Source organism: Saimiri boliviensis, chromosome 2, assembly GCF_048565385.1.
Source record: "Saimiri boliviensis isolate mSaiBol1 chromosome 2, mSaiBol1.pri, whole genome shotgun sequence".
NCBI classification, from domain to species: domain Eukaryota; kingdom Metazoa; phylum Chordata; class Mammalia; order Primates; family Cebidae; genus Saimiri; species Saimiri boliviensis.
The window spans coordinates 55,585,911-55,599,749 of record NC_133450.1 but is presented as its reverse complement, the minus strand read 5'-3'; the positions used below and the strand labels follow the sequence as shown (position 1 = coordinate 55,599,749).

Sequence of the window (13,839 nt, the reverse complement as noted above, 5' to 3'; positions counted from 1 at the left end):
TGTTATGTGTTAGATTAATTTGCAGAACACTTGGCATTATTATTGCCAAGTCGTCAAATTGTTCCAAGTTGTTCCGGAAGGTTGTTATTAATAGTATGTTTTCTGAGGAAAGTTCTGTCTACTTTTGGAACTGCATTTCTGTTGCCAAGGAAACTCCTTTAAGCACAGTTTTCTAGGAGCACACTGCTGCTTTTGTTTGCCAGTGTCCTATTCATATCATCTAAGTAAGCGTTTTACGTGCTCCAGCCTTCAGTCCCAAATGTTGAAGTTTTAGCCCATTTAAGTTGCTTTTTCAAACATAGCTAATGCATGCTATGATTTCCCTCTCTCCCTTTCTCTCTCCTCACTCTCCACTCTCCATCCAAGCCCCCCTCTACCCGCCTTCTTCCCACTCTGCCTCCAACATGCCTAACTCTTACTATTCAAGTTTTATTTTTTTAAACAGTTGCATTAGGGCAGATAGTTTTCACAAGTTTTTGATAAATTAACTTTAATTTGAATAATAATTCCATAGGTTGTAGCATTAGTCCTTCAAGTGTTAATTATCTTTTCACTCTAAAATTAATGTACTCATTTCCTACTGACTCCTCTACCCCATTTATTGAAGTGCTGAGGAAAACATGTCATTGAGTCCTGAGCCAGCCCTGTTGTTGTGATTAAGCGTGGTCACATGGCCCATCTCTGCCAAAAGGAGGGCCCTGAGAAAAGGTGACAAAGACAGTGATTTCCTGTCAGCAAAGAGTACGACAGGGCTGTCTAGAAGTGATGCAAATGAGGGGAACTTTCCCCACGGCTTGTTTGATCCACTCTAGGCCAGAGCCAGCTAGGCCAGGGAGAGAAGGAGCAGCACAATGCCTCAGAGGCCAGCCCAGAGAGCCAACGCACCTTCCGGACAGTAGCTCACCCGCTAGAGACAAAAACTGCTGGCGGGGCTTCCCTTCCTTGCCCCTCCACGCACAGAGCCAACTATTTCTTGGCATCCTATTCTCTTAACATCTTTTTTTTCCTTTTAAAAGAAGTGATTCAAATAGGAATTACAGGCTCCAGCATGAACAGTGTTTCAAACATTGTTCAAAAACCACATTCATCTACTTTTTCTTCCCCTAAACATTTTCACGGTAAGTTTTGCCCTCCCTCAAAAAAAGAAAAAAAAAAAGGAAAAATACATATTCCAGTATTCATAGCAAACACTGATGCATCAAAACTCAAATTAATACGACGGTTAATCCAAGGACTTTTCAAACTTTAATAAAAATGAAACAACAAATTCATTTCTAGATAAGCAGTGGAGACAGTCTAAGTCTTTCCATTCTGATCACTTTTTAAATGACTAGACAATGTTATTTGAAATATTATAATGAATTTAAGCATATTCTTCTTATCTTAATGGAGTTTTAATCTAACATACAATTAAGCTATACAATTAATCTACCAGGAAAGAGGTAAAAAATTATCATTAAATTCTTGTGCCTGATATATCTAGTACATTTTTACCTTGACTGCTTCAATAACTAGTAATTTGTTTCATTTTGAATATCAGGGTAGAGATGTAACACTCAACACTGAAATTCCAATATAAGGCCTAATTAACAGAATTTAATTTTTTGACATGTTCTTCTACCTCTATACACCAACATGTAATTTTTTTTTAAAGTTAATGAATTTTCTTCTATTTCAAGTCGAGCTATGGAGACATGGACCATCAACCAACCTAACATTATACTTTTAGGAGCTCAAGTTTAGTTCTAAGAATGTTAAGTCACATCTGAAATTAGTTATGTCAATTGGTCTGGAACAAAATAAAAGAGAACTATTCCAGAGGGCTGAAATGTGTGAATTTATAAAACACAGGAATAGTGTGATTAATCTGTTTTCTGTGATCAGTTCACATGTACGACAACATCATTTTGATATCAATAGTTATAAAATAGCAAGTCAACTATGTTCCATTTTTCTTCTTGTACTCTATATTTCCTACTCCTCAGAATTTCTAATTCTATTCCATACATATTTCTGTTTAAGAATTATTATGGTTAGGCCAACCTTGGTGGCTCATGCCTGTAATCTTAGCACTTTGGGAGGCCAAGGCAGGCAGATCGCCTGAGGTCAGGAGTTCAAGACCAACCTGGCCAACATGGGAAAACCCTGTCTCTACGAAAAATACAAAATTAGCCAGGTGTGGTGGCAGGTTCCTGTAATCCCAACTCCTGGGGAGGCTAAGACAGGAGAATGGCTTGAACCCGGGAGGCAGAGATTGCAGTGAGCAGAGATTGCACCATTACATTTCAGCTTGGGCGACAAGAGCGAGCGAGACTTTGTCTCAAAAAAAAAAATTATTATTATGGTTAGAAATTTATTTACCATACCATTCTAAGCCCTTATATTTTTTAAAAAATCCTAAAGGAAAATGTTTTCATATCTAAGTATCAAAACAAAATTTCTTCAAAGGAAGTATTATGTTTTTTTTTTTTAAATAGAAAGTATACATTTTTCAGTTGGACATATTTCCCTCTTTGCTTTCACTACCAAGAAATTCAAAATATAATATTGGGATCATATTTTAGTAACTATATAGCACTTTACAGTTTATATGCAGACATATTAACTCTTCTTAAAGATGCAACCTCTAATCTATGTATATTTTCTCCAGTCTGATTTGTACTTATATTTTTAAAATATTTGTATTATTTTCATGTTGATTCTTATAAACAACCTCAAATTCATAGCAGGGTAAAAATGTAATTGATCTGTTTAGTAGCCATTGCAGTATATAAATGAATGGTCCTTTTCCTTTTACACCAAGAACACATTTGGACTTACACAAACAGAGACATATTATGAGTAACTAACCTTCAAAATTAAGTACAAAATTTTAGTATAAATTCTCTGAAAGTACAAAGGTATTAGTTGAAGTAGGTACTTATTTAGCAGTATTTTTAAGCTCAAAGGGTAATTTTTAACCCTTTTGAAATCATGTACAAGTCATACGTTGCTTAACAACGGGGATATGTTCTAAGAAATGTATATCCCTGCTATATCCTCTCCCTTTCTCCCCACCTCACTTTCTGCTCTCCATCCAAGCAGTGTTTCATGATTTTGCCACTGTGTGAACATCCTAGAGTATACTTAGATAAACCTAGATGATAGATTAGACGGTAGAGCCTACTATACATCTTGGCTATACAGTATAGCCTATACAGTATTGCTCCTAGGCTACAAATCTGTACAGCATGTTACTGTACTGAATACTGTAGGCAACTGTACCACAAAGGTAAGTATTTGTGTATCAAAACATAGAAAAGGTACAGTAAAAATATAGTATTATAACCTTATGGAACAACCATTGTTCATTGACCAAAAATATTGTTATGTGGAACATGACTATAATCTTTTATTGATGAGGAGCAGCTAAGCTATTTGTTTGAGGAACAAATCTATCTGTAGGGTGTTTCAGTGAGCTTCATAATATCTAAAAACAACTCTTGTTCAATTACAACAATAATCATCAGGCTGCAACTTCTGAATTTGGCCCTTGAAATTAACCCTTGGACTCTGGAACTTCATACCAACCTAGGATCACTAGGAGCTCTGTCATCTGTGCTCTGTAGGTAGCAGCAAACCGGCAGTCATTTGTGTATAGGTAAGGAGCCCCTGACAGAGCACACCCTCACCATACTACAAAGTCGGCTATAGCTGCTGGGGAGGATAGTGCAGCAGAAATGGCAGCAGTCTGCGCTATAACTCTCCAATCACTGAAATGCTTCTAGGTCACTCAGTCTATAACACTTATGGGGTGGGGGAGGTGGTATCTTGAGCTTCCTTGAGCCAAAGAATAATGCCACCTTTGATCTGTAGAAATGAAAAAATGGAGCTTTCCCTTCACAAGTGGGTTTTAAATATTTCTCCATTAATAGTTAATGCACATGCAGACCAGCAGAGTGACAGCTCCCTGTGATTATGAATTCTGGCTTCGTAACTCTAGTCCAAATAGGAGCTGAACTTTCAAAATCATAGTGGTTACTTTTGACAAATTAAATTGTCCTACTTAGGAAAGCAGGAGGAATGAAGAGAAAGAAAGGAAGAGACTGGGTGCAAATTCTCCATGGAGGTAATTCTCAGGTTGAGGAAGAAAAAAATGAGAATAAGACTACACTTGTGTTTTCTAGGCTGATGATATTGCCAATGTTTGTTAGAAAATAGATATAGAAGGCTTCTATTCAGAGGACAGATAAGGGAGAAGGGAACTCTTTGGCAGTAGAATTCACTGTCTCAAAACAAAGAAAGTATATTTAAGGGAATAGTTTTTTAATAGGAATTAGATTGCTCTTGAGACTGCAGATTAAAATTAACTCAAAAAATGGTCTTACATTTCTAACAATATAAAAATAACAAGAAATGGTTTAAAGTCCACTTTATAGACCATTGCAGTATTAAGGTTTCTGAATTGTGTCATATTATGCTAATATAGTCTTTGCCCATTAAATCCAATTATTTGTCTTTATAAGTTCCTTGTGTATTTTGCTGGCTTTGAATAGCCTAAATATCACAATAGAGGCTCTACTCAGGATATGTGCTGAGTGAATAGTCCAGGGTTTCTGTGTTTCATACAATCTGTAGTTTCATGTTTAGGAGGTAAAGCTAGGTGATTTTGTAGTGGAGACCAGGATATAAAAATAAATAGGTAAAGCCAGGAAGGTAATACCTAATGTTGAAAAGGCTAAATAAGCTTCACTCTCAATGACTAGCATCTTACTAGATTTTATCTAATCTGACTTTCCAAATGCAAACCTTGGGGATCAACCTAGGACTCTGTAAGTGCATGAGTCAGGGTTTGGGCATAACTACTCCAGGAAAAGAGTTGAGTGATGAAATAGAGAGCCACCCAGAGAGAAGACAACAAATGTTTTAAATGCTCTAATAGAAGGAATAAAGATTCAGTCCTGCAGTATAGATTCCTAGGATTTTTTTTTTACCATCACTCAGCTGAAGATCTCCCTTAAAAGTTTCAACTCGTACCTCGTCCTTTTCCTTAATACCAGGGATGATGAGCTTCATTTACATCCTTGATTTTTAAACTCACAACTGTTAGTTCAATATCAACTATATAAGGTGTTTGCTCAATAACATATACAACACAAGTTTAAGGCATTTTCCTTGGTGTTATACAAATATTTTAAAGAATGGAGATGGTATAGATAGGTTGATGGAATTGGAAACGCTGTAAAGTGGGTTGGGAGGTCTTGCTGACTTGTCACAATACTAGGGAACATGAAGAATAAATGTTCTGTAATATAAAAGGTCCACAAACTAACAAAAAATTGTTTTGCTCTAAATGTCAACAGTGCCCTTAATAAAAAATGTCGATAAAGCACTGGTATCTTTTGGGGTCAACAAATACAAAGATTAGAGATAAATAAGGTAGTCTCAAATCATATTTAAAAGCTAGCAAGGCCTGGGCACCCAGTTGAAAAGCTTTACTCCTTCAGGGGTCTCTATGATTAACAGACCATAAATGCCCCTTTCACAAGGCATCAGTTCAGTTGATTCCTAGAAAAGCAGATTAGAACAGAGGAATAGGATATAGAAAATGTTGACCTAACCTTGAAATCCCTGAGGATTCTTGGGAAGTCCTGAAATTAATTTTTCTCATCAGTTTTTCTAATTTAGGAGCCACCTGAAGTTCTACATGACTCCTCAGTCAATATCTTCAGGATTATTCTGGAGGTTTCCAAGCCTCTGGAAGAATTTGGGGGCACACATAAAGACCCTATAGACTTGTAGCATTTTCTACTGGTTTCTAACTCAATCTTTAATTTTGCTTATAAGCCAAGTGCAAAGTTAGTGCTGGTCTAATGAGCAGAGCTATGTTAAGTACCTAAAAGCAGAAGAATGGTGACAGGACATGAGTCACAAATGAAAAATCACAGTACAGAAAATGTTTGGAAAAATACTATAAACCAGAAGTTCTGAGTGGGTGGAATAATGGCCTTCGATATGCCAGAATGGGAATTTTCAGGCAAAGCACTTGCAAGGAAACTGCGAGAAAAAAAGACTGCATTTTTGTTCAATGATTTCCTATTAATTGTGATGTAAATTATATGAATGTGATTTTGACAAAGAATAGCACTGTTTCTGAAAAAATAGTGGCTTATGTGCAAAATACAAAATGTATCAAGAAGAAAAGAAATGCTATTTGGCATCATGAGTGCAATAAAGTCCGAGATAATGGCTTAGCTTTAGGTAACCTTTTACATTTTTCCTATTTGGCTCAACTTTTAATACTTCAGTCTTGAGGATAAAATATTTTTCTATCACTAAATTAATATAGATTTATAGGCATGTTTTCATACGTAATTCCTGATTATGATGTGAAATGTGAAGTCATCTAGTTTTAGTTTCATTAGGTTGAGATTGTTACTGTAACAATATGTTATGCCAGAAGATATATTAGATAGCTTTGTTGTTCATGTGGACAGCTATGCATACAGGAAACAGCTAACAGTCAACAAACTCAATTAATGTTGGACTGAATTCTTTAGAGAATAAAACGTCCCCATTTGCTGGGGCCCTGGGGAGCTTCTATCTTCTCCTAACTGAGATGATTCCTAGGGGACACTAATTAAAGTCAACCAGACCCTTGAAAAGTACGACTATCTCTCTTAAAGGGAGGTAAAACTTAAAATAATTTATTAAAGAACAGTAATTTAAAATGATAACATTGAAGAAGAAAGAAGGCAACTGTTATTTGACCTTGAATGTACGTCTTATTCTATAAGAAATTTTAAAAAACTAGAGGGTAGTTGTTTCTTGTCATTATACTGTTGCTGATTCTGTGGTTAGTTATTAATTTTATTTTTTATGATTCACAATCTGCTCTTTGAAATATGCCATATGCTCAAAGCAATTCAAGGATGACAACTGTCAGAATTACTCCAATAAAAATTGCCTAAATGAGGATGATTTACTGCAGTCTGATATTTCAGTGGAAAGTCCCTCTTCCCTCCCCCTGATGCTTTTTCAGGCACTGTGAATCCTGCAACCATTTTTGTTTTAAGTCAAAATCACATGATTGCTTTATAAGAACTGCTAAGACTATTTAAGTAGAATTGGTAAAATACAGTAGGTTAAGGGTGAATTAGCAGACATGGAAAACAAAATAGATAGTTATTAGATGGATTGTCTGCAATCAATACGTGAGTTTCAAGCCAGTTTTCTTAAATCACACAGAAATGTATCGACTTAATGTGACAACGTCTGCTCTATGTATCACTAATAAACATTAAATTGGATGAGCCCTGTACTTTGACAGCAGCAAGCCAAACCAAAGGTAAATTTCTTTTTTCTCTGGGAAAATCTGAAGGGTAGATAGAATCCACCTGAGTACTCCAATCGTACCATGTTTTGTTAAATGTTACTAGTCCATTTATCCCTCATTTTGTTTCGGTCTATTTATTAATGCAGTTTCATTTATTGCTATTCATCTTGAAGATAAATCTTTGTCCTTCTATAGAATTACAGCAAATAGAATGTGATAAAGGGAACTTTCTTGCAATTATGATGTCGGTGCAGCCTGTCAGCACACAAGGGATGGAAATGAGTTTGGGGACAGGGAAGGGAATTCTAATAGACACCATGATACATACAATGAACGAAAAGATATCCTGAGAGAGAGAGAGACTTGTCAGGCTAATCAGATCTTCCACAGCAAGGTAAAGGCAGGAAGGGTAGCTCTAACCTTGTAAAGATGCTGCTGCTGCTCCTCTGACATCATCAGGTCGTGGCTGTCCATCACAAGGGACTCCATGTCAATCAGCCAATCCCAGAGCTCCTGATATTCTGAATCAAAGTCCAGAAGCCTGAAGATAAGGCACAAAACACAGTATGCATAAATACAGTGTAGTTGTTAAAATCTCATATTATAATAATATATTCTTGAAAACCCATGATGTTCCTAGTGATATCTATAAAAAGAGAAGAGAAAATTTCTATGTTGTTACACAGTGGGCAAAATGGAAACTCAAACCTGCAAAACAGCCACCTCTTAGGTTGTGAAAACATAATATGCAATTCCAATGCTCATAGCCGAGACATGTTACGGCTATTTCCATTTTCTAACCCTTTCTGAGGATTTGCAGCACTTGAACAAAACGATCACCACTGCATCCTTAAAAAAGAGCACTGCCATTTAATAGACTATAACAGAGAGTCAGTGACTTGTAGAAGGTTACATGGTCCAGAATTTAGGGTAGGAACAGCACCCTCAAAATTTGAACCATTTTCCCCTCTACTAGATTTTCCATAGATATTACATCCTAATAGGTTTATTATTAAGAATATCAATTTAACTAATTTCTCTATAATGATCACTATCAGATCCAAATATATTGATATATACCACCAGATCTAACATATTATATTCACTGAGAAATCATTCAATCATTTATCTGTCCCTCTGCTGTATATCTGCCTATCTCTGCAAACATATATCCTACATTTATTGTTATGGATGAGTAGTCAGCATTTCAGCTTAACACTCAAGAGATAGGCTTGAATGACTCTGGTAAGCCAGTGAGAACCAGTGGCAGATCCAGTATTAGACAGGTGTTCCCCACAGACATGTAGGAAACAAAGGTAAGGACAGGAAGTCAAAACAATGAATCTTTGAATAGCCAGCAATCATTAAAATTCAAAGGAGGATCACTATGGTTTTCAACAAAATAAATCATTAGAATAAGGAGCTTAAAAGGATTAATGTGATTCTCTATTGAAAGCCTGGTGAATAAGTAAAGCCCAGATTCTTCTAAAACACTGTGATCTGAAAATGAAAGTACAGAATGAAAAACTATGACTTTGTCCTTTACCCCCAAAATCATCCCAACTAAAAGAAATCCTACAGTCTTGTCAAATTGTTAACTGAGCAAAACCCCATCAGTACGAATGAGGCAGCAGCCTCAGGTATGAATTTAATTTTTCAATGGCGTATTTTATTACTACCTGTTCCTGTCTCTATACATTAAATGATTGCTTTTCACAAAAATGAAAATCTACATTTAATAACTTATAATTTAATCTTAATAGATCTGTCAAAAAAATGTAAGGTGTGCCTGGTGATGGGGGTAAGAAGGAATAGAGGATTGTCTATTTTATTTTAATTACTTTACCATAAAGATCCTTGATTAGAACTATAAGCACCCAAGGGCAAGAATCATCAGTGATTAACATGTGGAGTTTATTAATAAATGTTTACTGAATGCCAATGATGGGTATAGCTGATGTAGTTAAAACCTTTAGTAAAGCTATGGTGGCCTAGAGCAGTGTGTCTGAATCTAAAATGTGCATATACTGTAACTGATCATCTTGTTAAAATGAAGGTATTGATTCAGTAACTGCTCAAGGGTAGGGCTTGAGATTCTGCATTTCTGACAAGTGTTGGCAACACTGCTGGTCCATGGACCACACTTTGAGTAGCAAGGGCTTCCAGCATGTATGTGAAATCTGAACTAGTATTCTATTTCAAAATACTAAAACAAAGCAAAACCCAACCATTGTAAAAGAGACAAATAAAATAAATAAAGGGATAAATAAAAAATAAACCATTGACTCTGACTAATAAGGAATAACTAATAAACATTTGCTTATGTGATAGGTATAACCATTTAGAAATACTTCCTGAATTATGGTCACTATTTCTCTCTCCTTGCACCCTCCCATATTTTAACCATAAAGAAACAAAAGGTGGAATGCCTCACACAAAATTAGAAAAGTATGATTCAAGGGATTATTAAAGCAAAGGGGAAAGGAAGAGAAAGCTCACTCTTTCCACGTCAGAGGATTTAGAGAATAAGAAAGAATAAGGCAGGAGGAGCAGGTGCTCAGATGTATGTTCTCTTCTCTCTTGGTCTAAGACCTAGACAGGAGGTATGTGAGACAGGTTGAGAAGAAAGCCCAAAGCACAAGGATGTCCACTCCATTCCCTGGTCAGAACTCTGAGAGGAAATTGCCTCATACAGTGTCCCCACAACAACCTGGAGTGGGATGTTGTGGACAGAGATCTTTGGTTAGAACTTTCTTTGCTCTGTTGTTCTCCCATTCTCCCAAGAAGAGACTCCAGGGTTGCTGAGAGTTCAGCTGATGAATCTGACAGAGGCACTGCCGTGACAGCGAAAGCACAACGACACCTCTCCCCAACAAAAGGAGAGGCAGGTGGGCCTCTGAGGCCAGACCACAGGGAGTTGGCAGGGTCAGTAAGGGCTGAGTTGAGGCTCAGTAAACAAGAAATATCACCAGAACCTGACCAAGCCAAGAGGTAACAACACAAGCTAGACCAGCTACAGCCCTCTGTGGGCAGTAACGTCATAAAACCCTTGACAAAACCCATTTCAATAAGCCCACCCAGCCTATACCTAAGCACTGTGTTAAGCCAGGGGACTCCACTACACCCCAGAACTGTAAGATCATATAAATCCGAACATGCTCAGATGTCATCTTGGAGAAAAGAATGCAGACAAATCGAAAATCTAAAAAACAGCATTGATTCCAAGGGAGTATTTCCTAAAGAGAATGCTAATTTATTAGGGAGGCTATATCATGTGTGAAGGCCTAAACTCTGATCTTAAAGCAAGTTTCTTCCTTGCTTTTCTAGTAAAGTGTGAGTGTAGGGTGCCTCATAAAAATGATCAATCAGCAAGAGAAAAGAAGCTTGTTTCTTTTTCATACATGTGTACAACAGAAAAAGAAGTTTTGATTACGACTAAGAAATTCAAGGGCAAGAGATGAATTTATTATCTTTGCATTCTCAGTGTCCAGCATAGTCCCTAATGAATGATGATAAATGAATGTAGATAAAGAAACCAAAAACATTCAGTGGGGTAAGAATAACTTCAGAAAAGCAGAATATGTCAGACATAATAGTATCTCATCACCAAATGCCAATACAACCAGTGCAACATGAACAGGCTGCTTTACTCATTCTTTAAGTGGGATTTTGTTCTTACTATACTAAAATGGTAAATTCACTTTCTTAAAATGATTATATGTAGTAGATGTTAAATCATTGTTAATTGCCTTCCCCTTTCTTTCACCTCCTCCTCTTTTCTATGGTGAAAGCTAAATAAAGGAGGTGTATGAACATGAGAATTATTAATGAACATTTTCAAATAAATTTAAAAATATAGAAAATAATGAAATGCTCTGAACCATGGAAATTTTTTCACTGAATGCATTTATATCTATTGAACTGTTTCCTTCTATTATTCTCCTTATGATGGGCCTAAGAACAAAAGTCATTTTTTCTAGTTAGATGCATTTAAGACTTTCTCTCAAACAGTCTATACTGGAGACCTGTAAGTAGCAAATAAACCTAATACAGATATTCATCCTTTATCCAGTCTAGTTTGTTTTCAACCTAGCTGAGAATATTTAGATTTGATGTTTGATTTGTTAAATACAGTAAATACTTTGGTACCACATTTAGTTTCATTGGTACACGATGAACACCAATGTCCTAAACAACAAATTCTTACAAAGTCTCAAAACAGATGACAAAAACTTTTTTCTTAAAAGCAGTTGTGCCTGATTTCAGATTCTTGGCCATGTGTTAATCCACAAGTTGGAAAAGACCTGAGATTTTTCCACATTTAGTGAAATCAAACATATAACAGTGGCAAATCACAGCCAGGCACAGTGGTTAACCCCTGTAATCTCAGCAACTTGGGAGGCCCAGCTGGATAGATTACCTGAGGTCAGGAATTTGAGACTAGTCTGGCCAACATGGCAAAACCCAGTCCCTACTAAAAATACCAAAATTAGCCATGTGTGGTGGCACATGCCTGTAGATTCAGCTACTTGGGAGGCCGAGGCCCGCAAATCGCTTGAACCCAGGAGCCAGAGCTTGCAGTGAGCAGGGATCATGCCACTGCACTGCCTAGACGACAGAGCGAGACTGTCTCAAAAGAAACAAAAAAACTGGCAAATCAGAAATAAATTATCAAATTTCTATTTAGGTCCTGAAATGATTACAATTAAATGTGCCCATTATTACAGGGAACTTCTTAAGTAAGGAAATAGTTCACTTTCTTATGTTTATATTACCTGCAAAGGTGTGTTTTTGAGCAATTTTTATAAAAGACAATGTGCTCCAGGAAAAGTTCCAGCTACTCTACAGGAAAACAGAAAAGACCATAAACAAATGAATTTATCAAGGGTAGGGCAGAACTAGTTAACAGTTCTATATTCTCTTGGAGAATATGCTGATTTTATCAGCTGAATTCAGAACCAGAATCTTCTCCTGAGTTTTTAGTGACAACTGCTCTCACCTCTCTGTTTTGAAGGGAGAGAGGTGATTAAAATTGTGGCAAGTAGCTTATAATCTTATAGGAACAGAACTATGAGTTCCTTTTGGAGGAACTTTTCTCATAAAATTTTCTTTGTAATTATGCTTGGGTTAATGTCAATACATTCACTCTCATTTGTAATCTAGATTTTAAAAGGCCTGTAAGTATACCATTTTAATACTCTAAATATGTTATATTTTCTATGAAAGTTTTATAAAGCAAACTCATATATACTCTATGAAAGTGTTATAAAGCAAACACTTAACCAAAATGTATTCTTTTTGATACTTTTTATTTAAATTGCCATATACTTGATCTTAAATGGGTTCACAATAAAAGAGCTAGACCTTCTGTTGTAGGTAACTTAATCATGTTATAGGGAGAAAAAGACTTCTAATTTGAAGTCAGTTTTTCTTAGACAAATATAGAATTATAAATGTACTGGTTTTATAGTTTAAGCATCTAAACAGACAAGACTATGGAGAAATAGATGTGCAAAATTTGTCTTTGGTATTTATTTCTAAGTTTGGGTTTAACTACTATGGATAATTGCTCTAAGCATTTCAGAACATCTTGCCCACCACTTTACTTTACCTTTTTAGGTTAAAAAAGATTCCAAGGCTTTTATAAATAAATAAAATACTAACAAGCTTATTTAGTATCATTTTTCTGCAGATTTGATGGTAATATATTACTTGTAAGGCCGGCATAGTTTAAGAAATAATCTTTCCTCTAAACCCTGATGGGAGTTATGTTTGACTAGCTAAGTGTTTGAATACATAAATGCATTCAGCCTTTGGTATTTAAAGTGAGCATCATTAACTCAACATTTCAACTTAAACTTTGCTTAAACGATAAAGTTTCACCCAAGTGAAATCAATGGGAGGTGTGTGTGAATATATGAGGTTTCAACTTGGCTCACTAAGGAATTTTGATGAAAACAGACAACCAAATTAAGAAATCATCAAAATAGAGCAATTATTAGTTGAAAAAAATATGTAACATTAAAAGTCCTCACAGGTTTTCTACCTAAGGCTGAGTAATTGTGTGTGTGTGTGTGTGTGTGTGTGTGTGTGTGTGTGTGTGTGTATTCTTGGGCTCTTAATAATGCATCTTTTGTATGCTTAATGTTAATTCACACTAAGACATCTAAAAACACCAGACTGGTTCCTGAAATACCACCTGTCTATACTGGGAGTTCTATTAAATGATCCAATTTTCCTACCTTCTTTAGCATATTGATTTCTTCCCCAAATATTCACTAAGTGTTCACTGTTCACATTATTTGCCTAGGAAAGTTTGCCTCTGTATTTCAAAAAAGACACATAAAGGAGTGGCAACAAAATCTTGCAAAAATGTAGTTTAAGTATTTTACTGAAGTAAAAAACCAATAATAGATCAGAATTTCCCATCATCCTCTATTCCATGTGTCATATAAGCACAGAAGGGAGATATAACAGTGGTGCCTATTATATCTCCAATCATAATATCATCAAAGAATAAAATT

At 35.9% G+C, this 13,839-nt stretch overlaps 1 protein-coding gene across 4 annotated transcripts in view; it reads right to left on the bottom strand.

The window, feature by feature from the left end:
• The window catches only part of AKAP6 (A-kinase anchoring protein 6), a 662,618-nt gene that overhangs the window by 132,540 nt on the left and 516,239 nt on the right, over positions 1 to 13,839 (bottom strand). For all 4 annotated transcript variants that reach the window (XM_074393336.1, XM_003924219.4, XM_074393337.1 and 1 more), the window contains one exon: positions 7,736 to 7,856. In XM_074393336.1, the coding sequence (XP_074249437.1) occupies positions 7,736 to 7,856 (121 nt within the window). The remainder of the gene's footprint in view (positions 1 to 7,735; positions 7,857 to 13,839) is intronic.